This window comes from Ochlerotatus camptorhynchus, unplaced genomic scaffold (assembly GCF_037179485.1).
Source record: "Ochlerotatus camptorhynchus isolate MF236.1 unplaced genomic scaffold, CSIRO-AGI_Acam_v1.1 ptg000085l, whole genome shotgun sequence".
NCBI classification, from domain to species: Eukaryota; Metazoa; Arthropoda; class Insecta; order Diptera; family Culicidae; genus Ochlerotatus; species Ochlerotatus camptorhynchus.
Window position 1 is genome coordinate 2,799,123 of NW_027040575.1, and position 20,494 is coordinate 2,819,616.

The window sequence follows — 20,494 nt, forward strand, 5'->3', positions numbered from 1 at the left end:
TCACCGATTTTTTAGGATAATCGTAGTAAATTTAGCTCATATACTAACTAATCCCACTTTTTGCAAATTTAAGTCGAATTCTACTAAATTTTGAATTACTATCATCGGGCGTGTAAATTCGGGAAAACATATTGGAAAACGGTACATCCCCTAATAAAAATAACCATAAAAGAGATAGCTTACCCATCCGGGATACAGTTCGTTTATTGTATTTGTTTATTAGGGAGATGTTTTGCAGGAGTTAGAGCAAAAGTCGGACAATCTGGAAATTTCTTTCTAAAATAAGTCATATAACTCATTTTCACACATTTATTGATCAAATATTGATTATTAGGTTACGTAGAATGAAAGATTCGCATGAGACATTGAAAAAATCTAGTATAGGGGAAGGTAGACAGCAGGAGCAATGAACTTTGAATTCACTCATATACCTAATGCAGTTTTTTTTTATGAATCTACGATTTTTCATATTACATATATAAAAAAACTGAGATTATGATAGTATGACAAGGTTACTTGTGTTAATTATGTCACGCTAAGCTGAGGAAAAATCCACACAGCAAAAAAAAAGTATAAATCAGATACAATATTACGTCCATGGATGTAATTTTGTTCGCATTGTATATTTACATCGTACAATGTAATGTTCAACAATTTTTTTTTTGCTGTGTACCCCTTAGTCACGTTTTTCCTATACCTAATATGCTGTCACAAAATCTTACACCCCCTCCCCCCTTATCATTAAAGCACATGCATAAGGAGTTGTTTTAAAATGCAAAACAAAGACAAGGTTTTCTTACGGCTTATGGGAAATTGTAAGACAGATTGATCAACGTTTTAGTGTCCCATTACGAACGACTCTCCCCTATTATTTTGTTCATCATTACATGTAACATAATTATACATGGTGTGGTTTCTTCGGATATGGACGGCGATAGAAACCTTTCGGTTTCTTGTCGGCTGTCCCAGACAGCTCCTCCATTTCTTGCTTAACCTTTAGTTTGTGCTTTTTGCCGTACCAATGTTGCGAGAACAACTTTTCGTCTGCCATAATTGAGTTGCATGTTTTGCAATAGTACTTACCGGAAGGCATACGATACAGTGACCAGTCATTTTGCTGGGGTTGTGGATTCGTCAATATTGCCAAAATACTTTCAGCCGAGCATCCACCTTTAGCACTAGATGGTGGAGGTAAACGACCAACGGATTTCAACTTTTTCAAATGTTTGAGACCCTTCAAATGAGTTTCCATTACTGCCGCAGAAGTGACTGCAATTTGGCACACCTTGCAGAAAACACCGCTGTTGTCAACGCAATCGGCACTTTCCTTCTTCCGCACCTCGGATTCGACTGTTTTAACTGGTTGTGGTTTTGGAACAAGCACAGGCGTAGCAAAAGTTTTCTGTACCGGTTTTGGAAAAACTGGTTGCGGAAACGTTGGCGTTATCGATGCAGTTGCTGGAACAACTGTAGGGCCTGGGTTCGTCACAGGAGCATAGCTTGTTTCACCGAGAAGTTCCTTCGGTGGAGATGGTGGAGGCTCTAAGCGCATTCGTTTCGCATCCTTAGGGCTGTAGTGGGATTTCTTCACAAACGTCTGACCGATGCCGAAACGTTCTGGATTTTCGTCAGGAGCTAGGTTACTGTGGTTTGGAAAGAAAAAATCATAATATTACAATGATATCCAAAATATTGATATACATCTCAACAGCTCTATTGATTTGGAAAGCTAAAATAATGGTTCGTAATACAATACCACCTCACAAGATGCACCAAGAGAAAAAGACAAATCAATAACTGTTACAAGTTGCATATCAATATTCCAACACAGAAATTGATGTCCAAAGAAACATTCGGAATTCGGCTCCTTTGTAGTCAATCCGCATTAGTTGAGTGTTTAACTTTACCAATTACTCTGACGTTCCATCTTCAACCATTCGCCAGTTTGAAGCAGTAAGTTATTTGTGCAACCACGCTGAAAATCAGGATGGGAAATAGTGTAAGAAAAACACCTTCCGACAAAAGCGGAGCATGAAGCCATTACCAAACCAGCCATCACCACATTGGCCGTAGGTCGTATTTTTTGTTCCCTAGCTTCGATCGTTGAAAAGTAATCTAGAGTGATCGAACAGCTATTGTTCAAACAAAAATTTACGAGAACCTCGTTTTGGCTTCTGCTGAAGGTACCCCTGGATTGATGGTACATTTTATTCCGTGTTCTCTTTGATGAGCAACTCGCGTAACATGAGAATGATGATGATGATGATCGGTTCTCTTTTTCGATGTTCTCTTTTGATAATAAAACTGCTGCTTAGTCTGTTGTTAAAAAAAATGACCAGACTAGGGGATTTATTACAACATGTTTTAAGGCTTCTTGATAACATTTTTTATATTAATAATAACTTTAACATGTTACAAAGGCCTTAGTGTGAATAAGACATTGAGTTGATGCAGATATTAAAACTTGCATGAAAGTTGCTTTATTAAAGAGAGTAGTAAATAGAATGTCGGTGAAGAGAATCGATCATCGAAAATAGGCCCTCGTTCACATGTTACGCGAGAGTTATCTTCCAATAACTGATATACTTACCAGCATAGTGAATCATCAAAACTGTAGTTTCTAATAAAATGTATCGCTTAACCCAGGAGTGAACCCCTTTATCAATTGTGCATGGTTCAGATTCATCAAAATTGTATTCAATAGATTCGATACAGACTATTTTCCAGGATGCATTTGAGAGTAAATTGGAAGCCAGAGTGACCACTCATATTAGGTTGTTTTTAAATAGGTTGTTGTGTTCATGTTTTGGATTTAAATGATTGCATTTTTTTTCATTGCAGATATTTTATGTTTCTTATACAAAAAACACAGACATACACATACACTTACACCAATGTGTTAATCAGCGATCTCTGATAGCGCGGTGTTATGTATTTCGTATAGTCACTTCAACACTCTTGGGTCATTCGTGACTTGTTCGGGGATGAGATTTGAACTCGTGACTTTGGCGTGAGAGGTATCGATGTTAACCACTGCGCCGGGGCCGTTCCAAAGCGCGATGTCAAAATTCCAGTTTAACTGGATGCTTCTAGTTATTCACGTAGCCAGCTAAAAACAGGCAAAGTTTAGAATCTTGCAGCTTTTAAGAAATTCATTCCAGTTTTTTTCCAGCCTAAGGCCTAGGGTTTTTTCCATATTTTTTATTATTATTTTGTAGGATATCGATATGCCATAGAAGCTGTGCAGCTTATTTGGCAAAACTTGACCCGTTTACATACATTTTGCTTCTATAGTTTAAGAAGACTAGACCAGATCAACGTGCACCAACTTACGAACAACTATAGCCTCAGACTCATCAATTTCGCCGTCTCCAAGACCGGGCAAGAGGACACCCTAACGAAACTTGAATAAAATACCAATATTTTGACCAGAAAATAATTCCCTCAATAATCTTACAGAAGCTTCAAAGATGACCTGTGAAATCCCGGTTGTTAATATTCAACAAAAAAACGATATTGAACGCAATTTAAGGAACGTGCTCAAAGGATAAAAAATGTGATTTAAGAAGGTTCCCAAGATTCGGGGGCTTTAAAATTTTAGTAGTGTCTGAAACTAGAACTTTTTTTCAAAATTTGTTATTAATAACCATCTTTGTGATGTAAGATTTGGAGTAAAAATAATTAAAATTGTGAGATTTTGAAAAAATTTCAAGATCACAGAATTGAAAAAATATATATAGGGGACGACGGGGTCATTTCGCCAATGGGGCGGAATGGCCAACGCTGTGTTTTCAATGATAATTGTGGTTTAAAGTTAAATTAGTAGCTAAAACTAGGTGATCCTTCGCTGATAATGCAAAATAAGCAAAAGACAAATTTAAATCTATTTTATGTGCGGAAAAATCAATCGAAGTACAAGTTGCGAAAATGTGAAAAAAAAAATTATAAGAAAAGCGGTGTCAAAAATAAGGATTTGGTCATCTCCTGCGTCATTTATTTAATTTTGTGGTGTAAGACAATATTGCTGATTGGTTTCGTGAACGTTTAGTATTTTAATTTATTATATAATATCGCTTATTTGAACAAATTCTAATAAACAAATTCCGCTCTCTCATCGGGGCGGAATGAGCACCACTATGCGGGGTGACGTGGGCATATAAAAATGAGCCATAACTTATAATTTCAGTATTGTTTACTTCTGCACTCGCGGACACCGCTTCATATTTTCGGAGGATTAAATCGCAAATTGAACGGTAAACATGGTTCGGTGTTATAAAAGTACCAGTAAAAAGAAACAATGGTCGTCTTCAAACCTTTTCGCCGCGATAGAAGCAGTGAATCGTCACGGATTATCAAAAAACAGAGCAGCAATAGAACATGGTGTTCCACGACAAACCCTGAACCGATATTTGAACCTTCCGGAACAGAACGTATGCGAATTGATGATGCTGGACAACACCATGTTTTCCCGACAGCAAGAAGAAGAACTTGTGCAGTACATAGTGGACATGGACAAACGCCTATATGGCCTTACTCTTGGGGATATAAGAAGCGTCGCGTATCATCTGGCGGAACGAAATAAAATCGCACACAAATTCAATAAGAAAACACAATTGGCAGGATACGACTGGGTTGGCGGCTTCCGGAAACGGCACCCTCAACTTACTTTGCGGACGCCAGAACGAACGTCGATTGCTAGAGCACAAGCATTCAACAAAGTGGCTGTGAATGGATTTTACGATATTCTGGAGAAGATCTTCGATAACACTGTGTTCCCTGCCAGCAGAACATACAACGTGGACGAGACGTCGATTGTTACGGTATTGAGTATGAACGTTTTCAAAAGCCAAATCTTATGAGTTTTACCTACTTTTATTACATTTTTAGGTCCAAACAAAAACATCAAAGGTCGTATCTTTGAGAGGAAAGCGTCAGGTAGGATGCATTGCTTCTGCAGACAGAGGAGTCCTGACTACAGCTTGCATATGTATGTCTGCTGTGGGACACTTTATCCCACCCATGTTATTATTCCCGCGGGCACGACTGACAGAACAGCTACAAAAGGGAGCGCCACCGGAAACGTTATTCAGTTGTAACACGTCGGGTTGGATGACAATTGCCGATTTTTCAGCATGGTTCGAACACTTCTTGGCACATACAAGGCCTACAAAGGAGAGCCCGGTACTGCTTCTACTGGACGGACATGCTTCGCATACAAAAAATCTAGATTTTCTGGATAATACCAAGCGTTCTTATGTTACGGTGATTTCCCTACCTCCACACTGTAGTCACAAACTGCAGCCTCTTGATGTCAGCTTCATGGGGCCTCTTAAAACTAACTTGTCGCAAGTTATTGAGGCATACTTAAAGAAGAATCCTGGCAAGGTCATCACACTGAATGAAATAAGTGCACTTTTCGGAAAAGCTTATCTTCGCTCTTTGACAGCCTCTGTTGCAGTAAATGGATTCCGCAAAACTGGCATCGTACCGTTCAACAGGTCAGTATTCACCGATGATGACTTTGTGCCAGCGGATGTATCGGACATACCCTTCGCATCAGCGGATGTATCGGACATACCCTCAAATAACGAAACTGAAAAAGCATCGAGAAACGATAACCAGTCAGACGACGAAGATGAACCGCCATTTCTAGGTTTCGACGACGTAGGCCGTGTTTTTGCAAGCAACGCAGCTGTTGAGGAGAGAAGAGATGTTTCAACCAAATCTTTGAATGGGTTAAACAAATCGTTTTCCATAGGCCCATTAGAAATCCGGCCTTTACCTAAAATCGCGCTGAAGGAACGAAAGAGAGGAAGAAGAAAAATTTGCTGAATTGACATCTAGACCACATCGAAACGCGCTGAAGTTATTGCAAGCTACCAAGGAAATAAACCAACTGAAAGCAACAGAAAAAGTATGTGGAAAGCGTCCTCAAGGCAAACCTATAACACGAAGAAGACAGAAGGAGAACAGGGATGTACGGGACATACTATGCGAGAGTTGCGGCATCTGTTTCAGCTCATCAGGAGATGGAAATGGTTGGGAGAAATGCATCAAATGCCACATGTGGTTCCACAAGTCTTGTGCAAAGACTTGTATTAGTTGTTCTTCGTAATAACTATGAATTAATTGTTTGTTAACTCATGTTAAGCAGAATTATTATCGCTTTTGTTCTTTGATTATAACCTGTTATGTTTGAATTTCTGAAACTGGTTACTAAATGTCATCAAAATGTTGATTGAATAAAACCATTTGTATTGATATGCACAGTTCAATGATTTAGCTATACCACAAAAACATCTATGGAGTAATTTCATTTATTAAAAAAAATCTCTAGTACATAATATCAACTGCTCATATTACCCCGATAGGGTGCTCATATTACCTCAACAGTATTTGGCAGGCTACAAATCCAACATTTTTTAATGCTAGTAAAAATGTATCAAAATGTTATTTTAAAGAGCTTTTGCTAATGGGACATAAACTCTAACACTGTAAATCAATGATTTCTTTGAAAACGATATTTTATTTGCTGCTTTACGTTATGTTATGGAGCATTTTTCTTAAGGTGGCCAAACTGCCCCACTTTCCCCTATATCATACTTATGATATCGTGGAGTCATAATGGTCACGCTCTGAGACTTGGAAGCATTTTAATGGTTATAACAAATATCATAACAATCTATAGAAGCATACGGACAAACCCTGGAATTTTTAGTAAAATTTAAAATAATTCAAAGTGTTGATTTCAAACAAATATTTAGAAGGATTCCCACACAGTTTTCGAAAGAAAAGTTCTGAGCAGATTTCCAGAATTATTCTGACATGAAAACTCTAGAAATTGTTAGATGAATTTGGAAGGATTTCTGTGGAGAAGAATGCAAGTGCTAAATTAAATTGTTATATTAATTTTAGAAGATTTAAAAAGGAGTTGTGAAAAACAAAACTTTCCGAAAAATTCCTACGTGATTCTGAGGCGATTTGTATGGGTATTATGAGGAAAATGACAGATGAATTTTAATAAGAATTCCAAAAGAATTATTATTAGAATTCAACAAGAAACAGAGTTCTTAGAATGTTCTGGCCAAGCGTGGGAAAAATCGATTCATTTTGCATTCACTACTCATTCACACGCATACAACATCAGAAACGAACAGCAGCTTGTGCGAGCCGCACTGATTTCGTTCGTATTCGCATTGCTTCTATTTTCTTCGATGAACGCAGAATTGAGCAAAACAGACAGCTGAGCGTAACATGAATGATTCTGAGTGTAGTAGCGTAGTGGTAGTAGTGTGGATGATTTCTCTTTTATTATTTTTGCCATGCTGAGCCTTTTATGATTGCATTCTGCTGAGTGAGCTGAATGAGAATTCTTCAGAAAGAATCACTTTTTACTTTCTAGCTTGAAACATACATTGACACATTTAAATTGCTGTTGATATGGAGAAAACGGTTATACCATAGAGGTAACTCTAAGACTAGAAGGTCCCGAAGAAACGAGCTCAACTTTTTGGCTCAGCTCTGGTACTCTCTTCGGCCCCAAGCTAATCGATGCACCCCTCGAAACATAGGAAAATCCACGAACCCCTCATTTTATCTGTCAAACTTTCATAGCAAATCAAAACAAACATTGTGTAGTACTAGAATTTCGACTAGAATGGGGTACGTTAACCTATTTGCTTGGGACCAATAGGCTAGTCAAGTAGTGGGCCAATTCAAAATCGATAGTTTCGTATTGATTGTTGGTTATACTGTAACACATAAATATAAGCGTCAAGCAAATACCGTAAAACTGCTGTGGCCAATTCAACTGATTTAAATCAGTGAGCCAAAAACTATCTGACTCGGCTAAATCGTTAGCATTCGGATTTTACGTATTCAATCTGGTTCTCCCTCGGTAGAGAAAAATTTTCGGCTGCCTTCCAGGTTATCCTTCTTTCCTTCTACTGCTGTCAGTTCTGAGTCGACCTGCTGAGTCTTCAGATGGTTGGAAGAATTTACACTCGTTCGGCAAACTGTTTGTAGGTGAGGATGGCTATTTTGATTCTGGGGTGCTCGCGCGAGTGAATGAATTTTCCCATGCTTGGTTCTGGCAATAATTTCAATCCTAGTGCGAAAGATTCATCACAGAGCTCCAACAAAATTGATTGCAAAAAAATTGTTGATAATTAGAAAGAAATTCTTTAAAATACTCCAAGGGGTTTCTAAATAAAATTTCGAAAGATTTCTGCTGTTTTGAATAGAGTTAAAAGAAATTTTTGAAAATATTTTCAAAGGAATCAAAGTTTCCGGATAGGCTCAAGGGAATTCTAAAAAGGATTTCAATTAAATTCTTATAAGGGGTTGGAAGGGAATTCCAAAAAGAATTTAACGGTATTTAATACGCGGAGTGTTTTCTGGTTTATTTCAGAACAATTTCAAGATAATTCAGAACAGAATTCTAATTTTATTCTGGGATTCATATCGTGAGAATTTTGAACAACGAAAAATTAAAACCCCGGAAGAGAATAATTCAGTTTCGGTTTTTACAAATATTTGGTTCCAAAATCCAGCATCATCAATATTTTCTTTTAAGGACCATGCACTTTACATCTGAAATTGAGACGACAAAAATCAATTTGAAATATTGCTGAGTGATTAAATTCTAAAAACAATAAGACGGGAAACTGAAGAAAATTATCCAGTGAATAGAGCAAGACATTCATTTGGTAAAGGATCACTCTGTTTTAATGATTTATTCTGAAATTCTGGTGTAAAATTTGTTCCTATGGTATGGTTAATTTATTTTTCCCGGTTCTCTCATCGAATTCCCGCTCTTATTCGTGATGCATAAGAGATACAGATTTGAGTTATGGGCAAAAGTTGTAGCTAATAACAAAACCTACAAAAGCTCCATACACCATTTTTTGGAATGCTGTTGAAGAAAAAAGTTAGAGTTAACAAGTCAAATCCGTATCTCTTATGCATGACGAAGCAGAGCGAACATAAGCCACTACTGTTTTCCAGTGAATGTGTTTTACATTCACTGACAAGTTCTGCCCGCTCTAGTTCGTGATGCATAAGAGATATAGATTTGAGTTATGAGCAAAACTTGTAGCTAATAACAAAATCTACAAAAGCTCTATGCATCATTTGGCGGAAGGCTGTTGATGAAAAAAGTTAGAGGCAAATGAATGTAAATGAATGTATGAAATGAATGCAAATGATTTTCCATGCCTGGTCTTGACAAAAGTCAAAACAATGTTTATGATATCAGTGGATGATGACAAACCCCTTTAAAGGAGAACATAGTGAAAAAGTAGTGATATTTGAAGTGGCCAAATGGTGCCACAAATAGTGATACGAAAAGTGTCCAAAATTGGGCACCAGATGCAGATCCCAATCTTGCGCAGGATCTTCCGGAATGGATTTTTATTCATTTCCTTACTGGGATGACGCTGAGATCACACTGACTAGTCAAAGCGTTGATTTCATGATCTGCGTTTATCTCTCCGTATAAAATACAAAACAACCAAAGGTTTACCAACGGAGCAATTTTATCAACTAATAGGCCGTTTCTTGAAGCTCTTGAATCACGAATCGTCCTCACTGGTTGAATTTGTGATCTGTGTGACTTGGGCGGAAAATTATATGTATATGTAATATATGTACACTGAGGAAATTAGAATTACGATTTTCATAATATGTTTCGTATGAACAAGCATTTTGAGCTCTGGAAATAGTTTCATACGACACGTATGTTATTCATAGCATGCGTATGAAAATTACATGACTCAAAAATGATTCCCATACGAAATGAGTCTAAATTTCATACGAGGCTGCAATGAACTTTATGAGTTGATCTTGTGTGACAAAAATCATACGTCGTTCGTATGAAACGCTGTTCAAAACAAAACAATATGGCGTACGAATCGAAATTACTAGCGTATGTTAAAGTTCCGGCGGAAACTTGGGCTGTATTGAGAGGTAAAAACGCTGAATTCTAAATAATTTTCCGGATCCTACCTACATATTTAAAATTATAGAGTGTATGGCTTTAATAACAACCATTATCGCGTACTGGTAGATCCAGAAGAGCGATTTGATTTGGACGTGAATTGCATAATGACTAGAACAAAACGTAAGAAGGTAATGTAAAGATTATTTCAAATATTTACTATCAATGTGTCCACAGAATCTGCCTAACATCAAAATACTGCGGTTACTGCAATTCTGTTGCGATAACGGACATAACTGAGTTAAAGTTGGAACCAGTGGCATCAATAGCCAGGCAGATTGTAGTCCCAGCACTTAAAATTTTAAAGGTAATTTTTGAGTGATGTTGTTTATAATACAAAAACTCAAATGCAACGCAAACTAAAATTTTTCTTTGTTTAAAAAATAAATATGAATTTATGATTACATGTATCTAATTAATTTGCAAGAAAAAAACTACAAATAGCTACAATGAATTTCATAGTTGATTCGATTGCTTTTCGTATTCCTCTCGTTTCTAATTCATACGAATGAAACGTAAATTTCATACTCATAACGTATCATTTTCATACGACACATTTATGAAATCCATATGTGTCTACTGCAAAAAACATAAATGATAACAAAGGTGCGCGTTCATATTTCTATCGTATGAAATTCAAAATAAATTCTTTTGGTTAAATTCCATAAACATTTCGTATGAAATTCCAACGAATTATTTCCTCAGTGTACATATATTAATAATATATGCACTGGATAAAGCGCTTCCGTTGAAGGTGACTGTCCCATTTCCGAAGTATTTCAGATCTTGACTGGGGGAATATTTTTGTGATTTTCATCGATGATACATTGGCCATTGGTGTTACATTGCGAAAGGTACCACCAACAATCAATACGAAACTAACGATTTTAATTTGGCTCACTACTTGACTAGCCTATTGGTCACAAGCAAACTATTAACGTACTCCATTCTATTCAAAATTCTAGTACTACGAAATGTTTGTTTTGATTCGCTATGAAAGTTTGACAGATAAAATGAGGGGTTATTGGTTTTTCCTATGTTTTGAGGGGTGAATCGATTAGCATGGGACCGAAGAGAGTACCAGAGCTGAGCCAAAAAGTTGAGCACGTTATTTCGGGACCTTCTAGTCTTAGAGTTACCTCTATGGTACCACTGCGTGAACTTGATAGCTTGGTAGGTAGGAACGGTTTAGGTACCATACTCATCGACACATACTTCCGACTCAATCAGAAAAACTGGATCGAGGATGTTGTTCTTAGGGTGAAATGTGGAAATGAACAACTACCTGCTTTTATTCTGGGTTTGCTTTAGTCGAAGTGGTGGCAATTTCGTCAACCATCGATCAAGTTACGCCTTTGTTTCTGCACATCCGCAAGGAATTAGCAATTCAAAGGGACATCGTGTCAAAATCTTGTGAACTGTTTGAATTTGCAGGTTCAGGGGCCACATTGCGCATCTCGAAACGAAAAACTTTTTCATACAAGCGTTCGTACAAAAATTCTTTCGTTTCGAGATTCGCAATGTGACCCCAGGTTTGATGACTTCCAGTTCCTCTCTCATCGCCCTCTCTCATGTTTTTGAGATAATGAAGCTGAATGCTTGTTAAGAACGATCAGAAAATTGAAAATGTAAACACAACCTCAAAAGTCCTTATTACTCTCAGGCAGTGCTGAGATTTGTCATTGTCATTGACAGACTTTTGCGCGATATTGACAAAATTGTTTTTCACATAGTCAATGATAGACTTGATCCTCAAAAAAATCTTTGTCAAAATCTCATTCATTTTTTCGTCAATGACAAAGATTCACCTGGTAACAGAAAGTGTAATTTCTTGCATTCTGAGTCACATTATTGTTATCCAAGCAGTTCAGGACGTAGATGCTTATTCACTTTCATGGCTCCATATAATTGTTTTGCTCTTGCCATTTAATTTCATTTCAAATATAGCTAATAAACAAATCAGCACATGTTCGTCACTGACAAAAATGCTACTGACAATTGACATGGTTTGCCATGACGATGACTGTTAGCTCAAACGAGTGACCAAAGCAGAATTTTGAGTATCACCGTGTATTGTCGAAATTTTGCAGCACTGCTCTCAGGGTTGCCAAACTCATATCCCATGACATAATAATTAGCACACTTCGATACGTTCGGCACAGCGGTTGGCACAGCTTTCGGCACAACTTAATTTCTCGTTACGCATTAAGATGTGCAGAGTTGAATACCTCTTGACATAACTATAATTTGAAGAGCAACTTTCTCATTCGAAGCTCATCGTCACTGTCAATTGGGTTGTTTAGGGTAGAGTCGGTGTATAATGAGTCACGCCAAGAGTGAAGCCAAGTCTACCTATTGATCCGTCAAACCGGCTACCTATCGGGCAAAGTAAACAAACATTACGATGCTATGAAAGGTCCACGAAAGGTATTGCAATAAAATATAAAATATAATCGAAGAAATGAGCATAAACACGCAGTGAGCATTAAATTGTCATGGGATACGTTCGGTAATGATCAGTAATGAGAATTTCTACTATTTTTTGTTAAGATAATTTGACAAAATCACTGATATAATGATTTACTACAGCCGCATTTTTTTCGCTCGCTAGAAGTCATTTGAAGTTGTTGTAGAAGTCCTCTGTTGCCAAGTGAAAAGAATGGGAATCTTTCGAAAACCGTGATGCGAGTTCAACTGTTTTCTCTTGGCGTGACTCATTATACACCGACTTTAGTTTAGGGGTAAATACATATTCGGTATCTGCATTAAAAATGGAACCGAAATACACAATTTCATCAGTTTTGGTACACTGGAACTATTTTAAATAAGTACGATTACATTAGCAAAAATCACCATCTTAGCGCACCTTGTTGGAACTTTGTATGGGAGCGAGCTGTCAACGAATATTAAATCTTAATTTAAAAATCGAAATGAATGTGTACGGGACCGATAAAAACATCGTTATGCTCAGAAAACGAAGCTTTATCGGAAGATGTATAAAAATTGGTATATTTTTCGAAGTTAAACAACCCAATTGAGTCACTCACTATCATTTGATATACAACAGCGGAGTATGGAAGAAACCCAGAAAAATTGTCTCCAACAGCAAGTCGAGCCGATGTCGGATCAATGTAAAGCAAATTTAAGGTCGACATCAACCCAATGTCATGTTGTTGCGGGTAAATTTTGTGTTTATATCTGGTCAATGTCGGGTCAACATCAGGTTGAGGTTTGGTAGAAGTCAGGTTGGTGTCGGGTTGGCTTAGCTTTTTCGCTCCGTTTATGTGTAGGTTACACTAATCAATTGAATGATATCAAGCGTTTCTCAAATGAGAATGATCCATGCCTTCGTCAAATGACTAAGCAACTGATATCACCCATTCGAAGGAGGTCCCCTGTGATAGCGGATAGCTGCTTTTCTCATTTTCATCAAATTAATTTTGAGAATATACAACACTGCTTACCACAATCAACACAATACACCCGCCGCATACTCCTATCTCGACCTACCGATACACATAAACTAATACCCTATTTACCACTACTACTACAGATGGACAAGTAAAACGAACACATAAATGTACAATGCCACAGCTCACTAAAGGATTCCAATATGGATCCCAATAGCGGCACGGCGAAAGCAAAATGTAAATTAAACGAGAACCAGCTGCAGTGGCAACTGTTCTCCTACTTAACCTACGGGGCACGCGAAGAAACAATTCTTCTTCAATTTTTAGATGTACGTTGCCCAAGCATCTTTTTAGTAGATTTTACAATTAGGCTTAATTTTGAATCTCTATAATCAATTTTACTGCTATTGCTTTATCTAAAATTACAGGAATTTTTGTTTGAAAAGTTAAAAACCATGGAAAAAATCAATCAAAACACATTGAGTAAAGAAGTTATCGAGTTAGGGAGAGAGAGTGCAATCTTTGCAAAATTGAAGGCACTTCGAATTTCTTCGAGTAAGGGAAAATATCGAATTACATATCAAATAAGAGAGACTTTTCTATACTAGTATTCGTCACAATATAGATCAAAAACTTACTCATCAATTTTTTTAACTTAGTTGGTACGACCACTAGAATGAAAAGTGAATTAACGGTTGGAAAATGGTTTCATTTACTCAGATTGCAAGATCCCGGGCTTCAAGATTTTTGAACTTAGAACATTTTTTAACATTCTGGGACATAAGAAATATGCTCAGATTTGGACCAATTCTTGTCATCTTGGGATTAAATATTGTTGAAAAGTCACAGTAAAAGAAGTTTACCATTGATATGTTTTTAGACCCGGACTAAGTAGGACAAAATTTGTGCAATTTTCGAAGTAACGAAATATTCGAGATCCCGAAATTCCAAATTTCTACCGTAGTAAGCAGTGTATTTTGCATATTCAAGTAGATGTGTTGTTATTAATCTCAAGTAAGCTAAAAATAAGCATCATATACACTGTAACAGATGAAACATAACGTACGTAACTAGCGTTGTGAGCATAATTGTGCCTTCAAAGTACGACGAACGGGCGCCATATGGAACGTTTAAAATAGCGAATCTATTCACACAATTTTGATTAACAAAGCAAGACCACAGTGCTGTGTAGCATGTGCATAAACAACGATTCTTCATCATCATTTCAACTGGACTAAACTGCTTTTGTGAACAATTGCTTAATAAATGCTCACATATACAAACTTATGCCGCGGATTTACTTGTATGGCAAACTATAAACATGAACTTTTTTTTTGTATATTAATTTATCAGCACATCCAAAAACTATACAAGTGTGACCATGGATTTGCTTATAATTTAATATAGATATAATGCTTATGCTCATTGTTTGTCATACAAGTTTATCCGCGGCATTAGTTATGGGAAAAATTATTTCATTTTGCATTTTGAATTTTCCCATGCTTGATTAGAAAGCGAAATTATATTTGATTCAGTTCCAGCCTGGATCGGGTATCAAGATTGGGTCTGATTGTTGTCTGTCAAATGTCAAAGTGAACGTTTGTTTTTGTAAACTGGCTCGGGTTGAGCTTCGCACTGAAAAAAATCTCGGGATCGCACGGGTTGGGACTGGTTCCAACCTGGATAATAAACAAATTCGCTATTAGTTTGAAGGAGCAAGCTTTTATTTGTTAGAAATCGGCGATTGAAGTCATTGTTTACCAAAGCAGTTTCTCCCTAACGAAATGTTGGCATCGAATTAATCATATGACGAAAATTAAATGCAAGTTTAGTGTTTTTCAAATTGAAAAATCTCATCCTTACCTCAAAAACAAGAATAATGAAAGTAAAGCTCAACACTCACCGTCTAGTCCAGGTTCCATCTTTGTTGAAGAAGCCCTTACCGGCTGGAGTTTTCTTGCCGCTGACAACCATTCGGTGTCGTTTACCGGTATAATGTTGATTGGCATGTTGAATCGACGTCAGTGGCAAATCGCATGCTTCGCAACGCAACGAATTAGGGCCAACGGGTTCCACCTGTACCATCTTACGGCGCGCCCGGTATGGCATAGGAGTTCCGGTGCGTTCACACCAGTCCTTAAGCCATTGGATGATTTTCTTTTCGTGTACTTTCGACTGATAGTGCACATTGGCAGATATATGCGAATTCATTTTGCATTTGCACAGACCACAATCTAGATCCTTGAATAATGCTTTCAATTCCACCGGAAACATCTGTTCGTCTTCTGGGTTAGCTGAAAGACTCGAAGATTATATTGCCGCTCGAAAAATAAGCACCAAGATATTCTACCGTAATAATTTGTAGCAGTATACGCTTTTGAGCGTTTGGATACGTCAGAACGATGTTTTAATGATGAAGGATCGCGACGATGGTCGTTTCCTTTGTGGTAGTAAGCATCTACGTGAGCCAACGGTGTGGTAAAAACCGGTGGCATTGCCACAGGGACTGGCTGAAATTCCGTAGTAGTCGGGTAGAAAACAGCAGCAGCTGTGCCATTCGCTCCAGAGTAAAATTCTTGATACGCTTTTTGCTGTTCATACAGTTCCAATTGCTTCTGATAGTTGTTGTGTGCTTCAAGGTATTGACTGTAAGCTGCCTGCTGTTCCTCGTAGCTAGTTACAGTGGTTTGCTTTTGCATGTACAAGTCGTAAGCAGCTTGCTGCTGTTGATATAGAGCATATGCGTTCTGGTACGTACGCCATTGTTCCACTGCATTAGCAGCAGATGCGGCCAATGCTGCATCGGACTCCACCTCGAGTCCCGGCTTTGACGGTTCTTTTGGCGGATCCATAGTCGGCTGTCTAGAATTTTTTTTTTTTTTTTTTTTTTTTAATCACGCCATCTACATATTTATGTAATCAATTATTAGTATTATTTATACGCATACCTGATTAAAATGCACTCAACAAATTAACTATGACGTAATTCTAATGAAGATTGTTCACGTTTTGCTACAATAAACCAAGCCAAAAACTTTCAGAACAAGAAAAAAGATGGTCTGCTACAAAAGCGATTCTGCGTCGGAAAACGTCAAAATTATGACAAAATAATAAAAGCCAAAGCGAAACAAGGGTAATTATACTAATAACTGACCTCGCAGACTCATCCTCATATTCCTACAAAAAAATTACATATTCATTTACATTTAAAACGGCACAAAAGCTTTTGCATACAAAAATTGGCAAACTTTTTTTTTGGTTTGCGTGGGTGCACTTAGTTTTACGTGTAAAGGGCTTTACAAAAAGTTATTGTGCCATTTTCAAATGTTACACAAAAAATTGTCAAAACCTCGTGCATAATGCAAGTTTTTTTTACGTCAGCCTAATAAAAATAACCACAATAAAGTGCTTAACAACGTGTTCGTGGTATCATTTAAACCATTTTAGGGACAGTTCTACCATTCGTTTATGGTAATTGTTTATTAGGGTAACCAAAACATATCAGATGCATTCAAAACAAGCAAGTTTTGGTAGGTAATTGTTTGAGGAACGTATATTGTTCACCTTATTATTTTTAGTCCCCTTTTTGGCCGAAAGGTCTCAAATTAGTGCTAGTATGAAAATCAGTACATTTACCTTACAAGCTACGAAACAAAGTTATTTTTTTGTTTAATACGAAGAAAAAAACAAAACAGAAAACACAAATCAAATTAGATTCCATGTTTGCTCACATCTCTCTACACAGAGAAACGAAACAACTCATAACTTATAACATAACTTACACGCTAACTTCTGCTTACACACCAGGTGAGTCGATCGTACTCACTTTCGACCGATGTATCGAGTTGTCAAAAATTGAGTAAACGAGAAATGTCAAACTGAGTAAAAGCCACTCAGTCAGCAAAATCCTGGACTTGGAAAAAATGCCAGTCATTTCGGAGGTAACCTCATAGAAAATGTTACTTAAAACCGACTGAAATGCCTTCAGGTAAGTACGAATTGCTTACACACAAAGAACAAATATTGTTGCTATAAAAATAATATAATTTTAAATTAAAAGTTTTCCAAACAATTTAACATTGAAAATATATAAAACGAAAGTTTTTTTTTGGTTTAAAAGTGTTTCTTTTACTTTTCGACTCGTAATTTTAAAAGTGATTTTTTGAAATCAAGAGCAAATTTTCATTATGTCGTAAGTAACATTCGCACCAATCCGAGAAAAATAAAGTTTTGTTTTGATGACCGAAAAGTTATTCCTATTTCCAAGTAAACACATATAATCTCATAGTGATAGCAAAGTTTAACATATTTAGCAGGGTTTTAATCATACAAATGCAAACCGCTAGCTTTCATGCTGAAAAATACTGGTTTTTGAGTCAAAAGTTATTATACGTCGTTTGGTGGCCCCTATTGTTACTTAAGTCAAAGTGTATTTACCAGAATATTCGGGAGAATTATCAATTACGTCTCCTTACGTGCAGCCCATTCATCATTTTAGGACCACAGAAATCATCTTAGCAACAAACAGTTCGATTTATTCACTTTAATAATGAGAAAGCGAAACGACGAACGTACACTTTTCACGGGTTTCCCAGCGCTGTTACTTAAGTCAAACGGCATCTCCATAGAAATTGGGTGACTTAAGTAACATCGAAAACTATTTTGATCGGAAGGTGATTACGTCAAAAAGCAATTTGGCTGACAAATAAATTTAAAAATGGGATTTGATCCTATATTCGGACAGTATATAGTGTCATAGCAGGAGAATCGATTGACACTGATAGCTCGACTTTGTTTACCTTTGTTACATTCGACGTAATGAAAATTTGCTCTTGAAATAAAAGTTGTTGAACTGTCAAAAATACCTCTTCATTGCGATGTTTTTGGCAGCACTAGACTTCGGTTTGGCGCTAAATATGACGAGCGACACAAAACAAGGCGAAGCAGCTTCCAATTGAATGGAAATGGAGTTTACACTTCACTCACTTTGCTTCCACCCCAGCTTCCACCGGATTTACCAGGCAGAAAATAATTAAGGTGAGAATTTTTGGGAATGATCGCATATATAATTTTCATTAATTTTAATTTTGCAGAACCGGAACCGGAAAGCTAACCAGGATGCAGATTATCGCTTTCAGCTTCCGACATTCTTGAAGATGTTTCGCAGGGCCAATGTTGGACTTCATCATAGTTCAGAGCACCAGATTTGGACAAACTTGACTCAACGGATTGAATTCATCTAGTATCCAGGTAATTATGCATTACATTATCCAGGACATTACCCCAAGAGATGTTCAAACTTGTTTGTAATTTTCAGTGGAACGGAACTCATTCTTACAAATGACCCAGTCTAACGCTCTGGTTCGATCTCCCAATATGGAAAATCAACCCATGACCGATACGGCATCATCGGCTGAATATTTTCGATTTACGGGTGTTCCGCCGATTCGAATGTTTCCACCACAGATGCCTGTTTTGTTCCCCTTGTGTGTGATGGAGGATTTATCATGTACGTGATCAACGTAGTGCAGCAACGACATCAGCATGTGTTGTTCAACCGAGTCTTCAACTCGGTGATAGGAATTCCGCAGTAATCACATATTTGCCTCAGTTTTTCAACAGCAAATAGCGCATCAAATAAAATAGTTCCCCATTTGCCAAATCAGTGTCTGATGTCCGGAAGGAAGCCACCCACCGCCACGACGTCTTTGAAAATCGGGTAGTCATAATGATTTATTGTTATTGTTATTGATGTAAAGTGATAAAAATATGTAGATCTATGTATTAACCAAATAAAAACACATATTAGAATATATAATGTAAAGCGACGTGAATAAATTGAAAATAATGGTTTTTAACTGAAAATATTTAATTTTACGATTGAAAATACCACATGTAATTTTAAAAGTTTGATTTGAATTAGAAAAAAATATATTTTTCTTTCAACACTGTCTGCCTTTTCATTTGACAGTAATACAATTCGTTTTGAAAGTTTAAACTTTTAAAATTAATGGCCGAATTTTTTTTGAATTGACAGTTGATTGACTTTCGTTTTGAAAGCTAACTGCTTTCTACCAAAAAGAACCAATGCAAACTTTTAATTATAACAATGGTTTTTTTTTAATTTTAGCAAAGATTTTTCTTTGTGTGTAGGGAAACGGTGTTGAACCAACAATCAATACGAAACTAACGATTTTAAATTGGCTCACCACTTTAGTAGCCTATTGGTCCCAAGCAAACGATTAACGTACCCTATTCTAGTTGAAATTCTATTACTACACTATGTTTGTTTTGATTCGCTATGAAAGTTTGACAGATAACATCAGGGGTGTGTGGATTCATGCAGAACATGCAGGGGTGAGTGAAATAGCTTGGGACTGCTTGGGACCGTTGTTCTGGTACTGAGTGAGCCAAAAATAATAATGATTTTCTTCGGGACCCAGTGGTCTTAGAGTTACCTCTATGGTTGAACCATTTTCTGCTCCGGTAGAATGAATCCGGAGCAGGCAATTTCAATTTTGAGAACGTCGTTTACTCAAAAGTGAGTCAACATAAGGCTACTCAATTTTGAGTAGCCCTACTTGTCAGGCGAACCAGCCCAAGGCTGAAAGCCTCCCTAATAAAGATAAATAATAATAATAATAGCCCTACTTGCCACTGAGATGAGTACCTTCAACTCAATTTTGAGTTGACCAGAATAAGCGTGTAGGCCGCGGCTACACGGTAACCGCAAAATACCCAATAATGACTACAAAGTAAGCATTTTCGAGGGAGACTGGGACTACCTATTAAATGAGTAAATATATTACCCATTTATGAGTATTTTTTATTCAAAAATGAATACTTACTACACGCTATTTCAAAACTCCCCAAATTTGGGTAGAATCCACCCAGATCTGTCAAAACTGAACCTACCCAAAAATGGGTAAATTATGTTGAGAGTGACAAGTTGACAAATTAATAACGTCGATCGGATTCATGTCGCATTGTTCTTTTTTATTGATGTCGGAGTTTTCTTATTTGTGTCAATGATAAAATAAAGATTGCGCGGATTCAATACTATTTTATTAAAAAAAAATCGCAGCCA

The 20,494-nt window shown here is 37.0% G+C and overlaps 1 protein-coding gene and 1 long non-coding RNA gene across 2 annotated transcripts; one reads left to right on the forward strand and one right to left on the reverse strand.

The window, feature by feature from the left end:
- Nucleotides 1-290: 290 nt before the first annotated feature.
- Nucleotides 291-16,529, reverse strand: LOC135698380 (uncharacterized). The gene is made up of 4 exons (XM_065218338.1): nt 16,356-16,529; nt 15,758-16,269; nt 15,311-15,701; nt 291-1,643 (listed from the first exon to the last, which is right to left on the reverse strand). The coding sequence occupies exons 2-4, from the start codon at nt 16,257-16,259 to the stop codon at nt 899-901; spliced, it is 1,638 nt and encodes a 545-aa protein (XP_065074410.1). The 5' UTR covers nt 16,260-16,269; nt 16,356-16,529; the 3' UTR covers nt 291-898.
- Nucleotides 16,530-18,316: 1,787 nt separating this feature from the next.
- On the forward strand, nt 18,317-19,050 carry LOC135698337 (uncharacterized). The gene is made up of 3 exons (XR_010517478.1): nt 18,317-18,444; nt 18,501-18,657; nt 18,725-19,050. It is a non-coding gene; the product is annotated as an uncharacterized LOC135698337 (long non-coding RNA).
- The last annotated feature ends 1,444 nt before the right edge of the window (nt 19,051-20,494 follow it).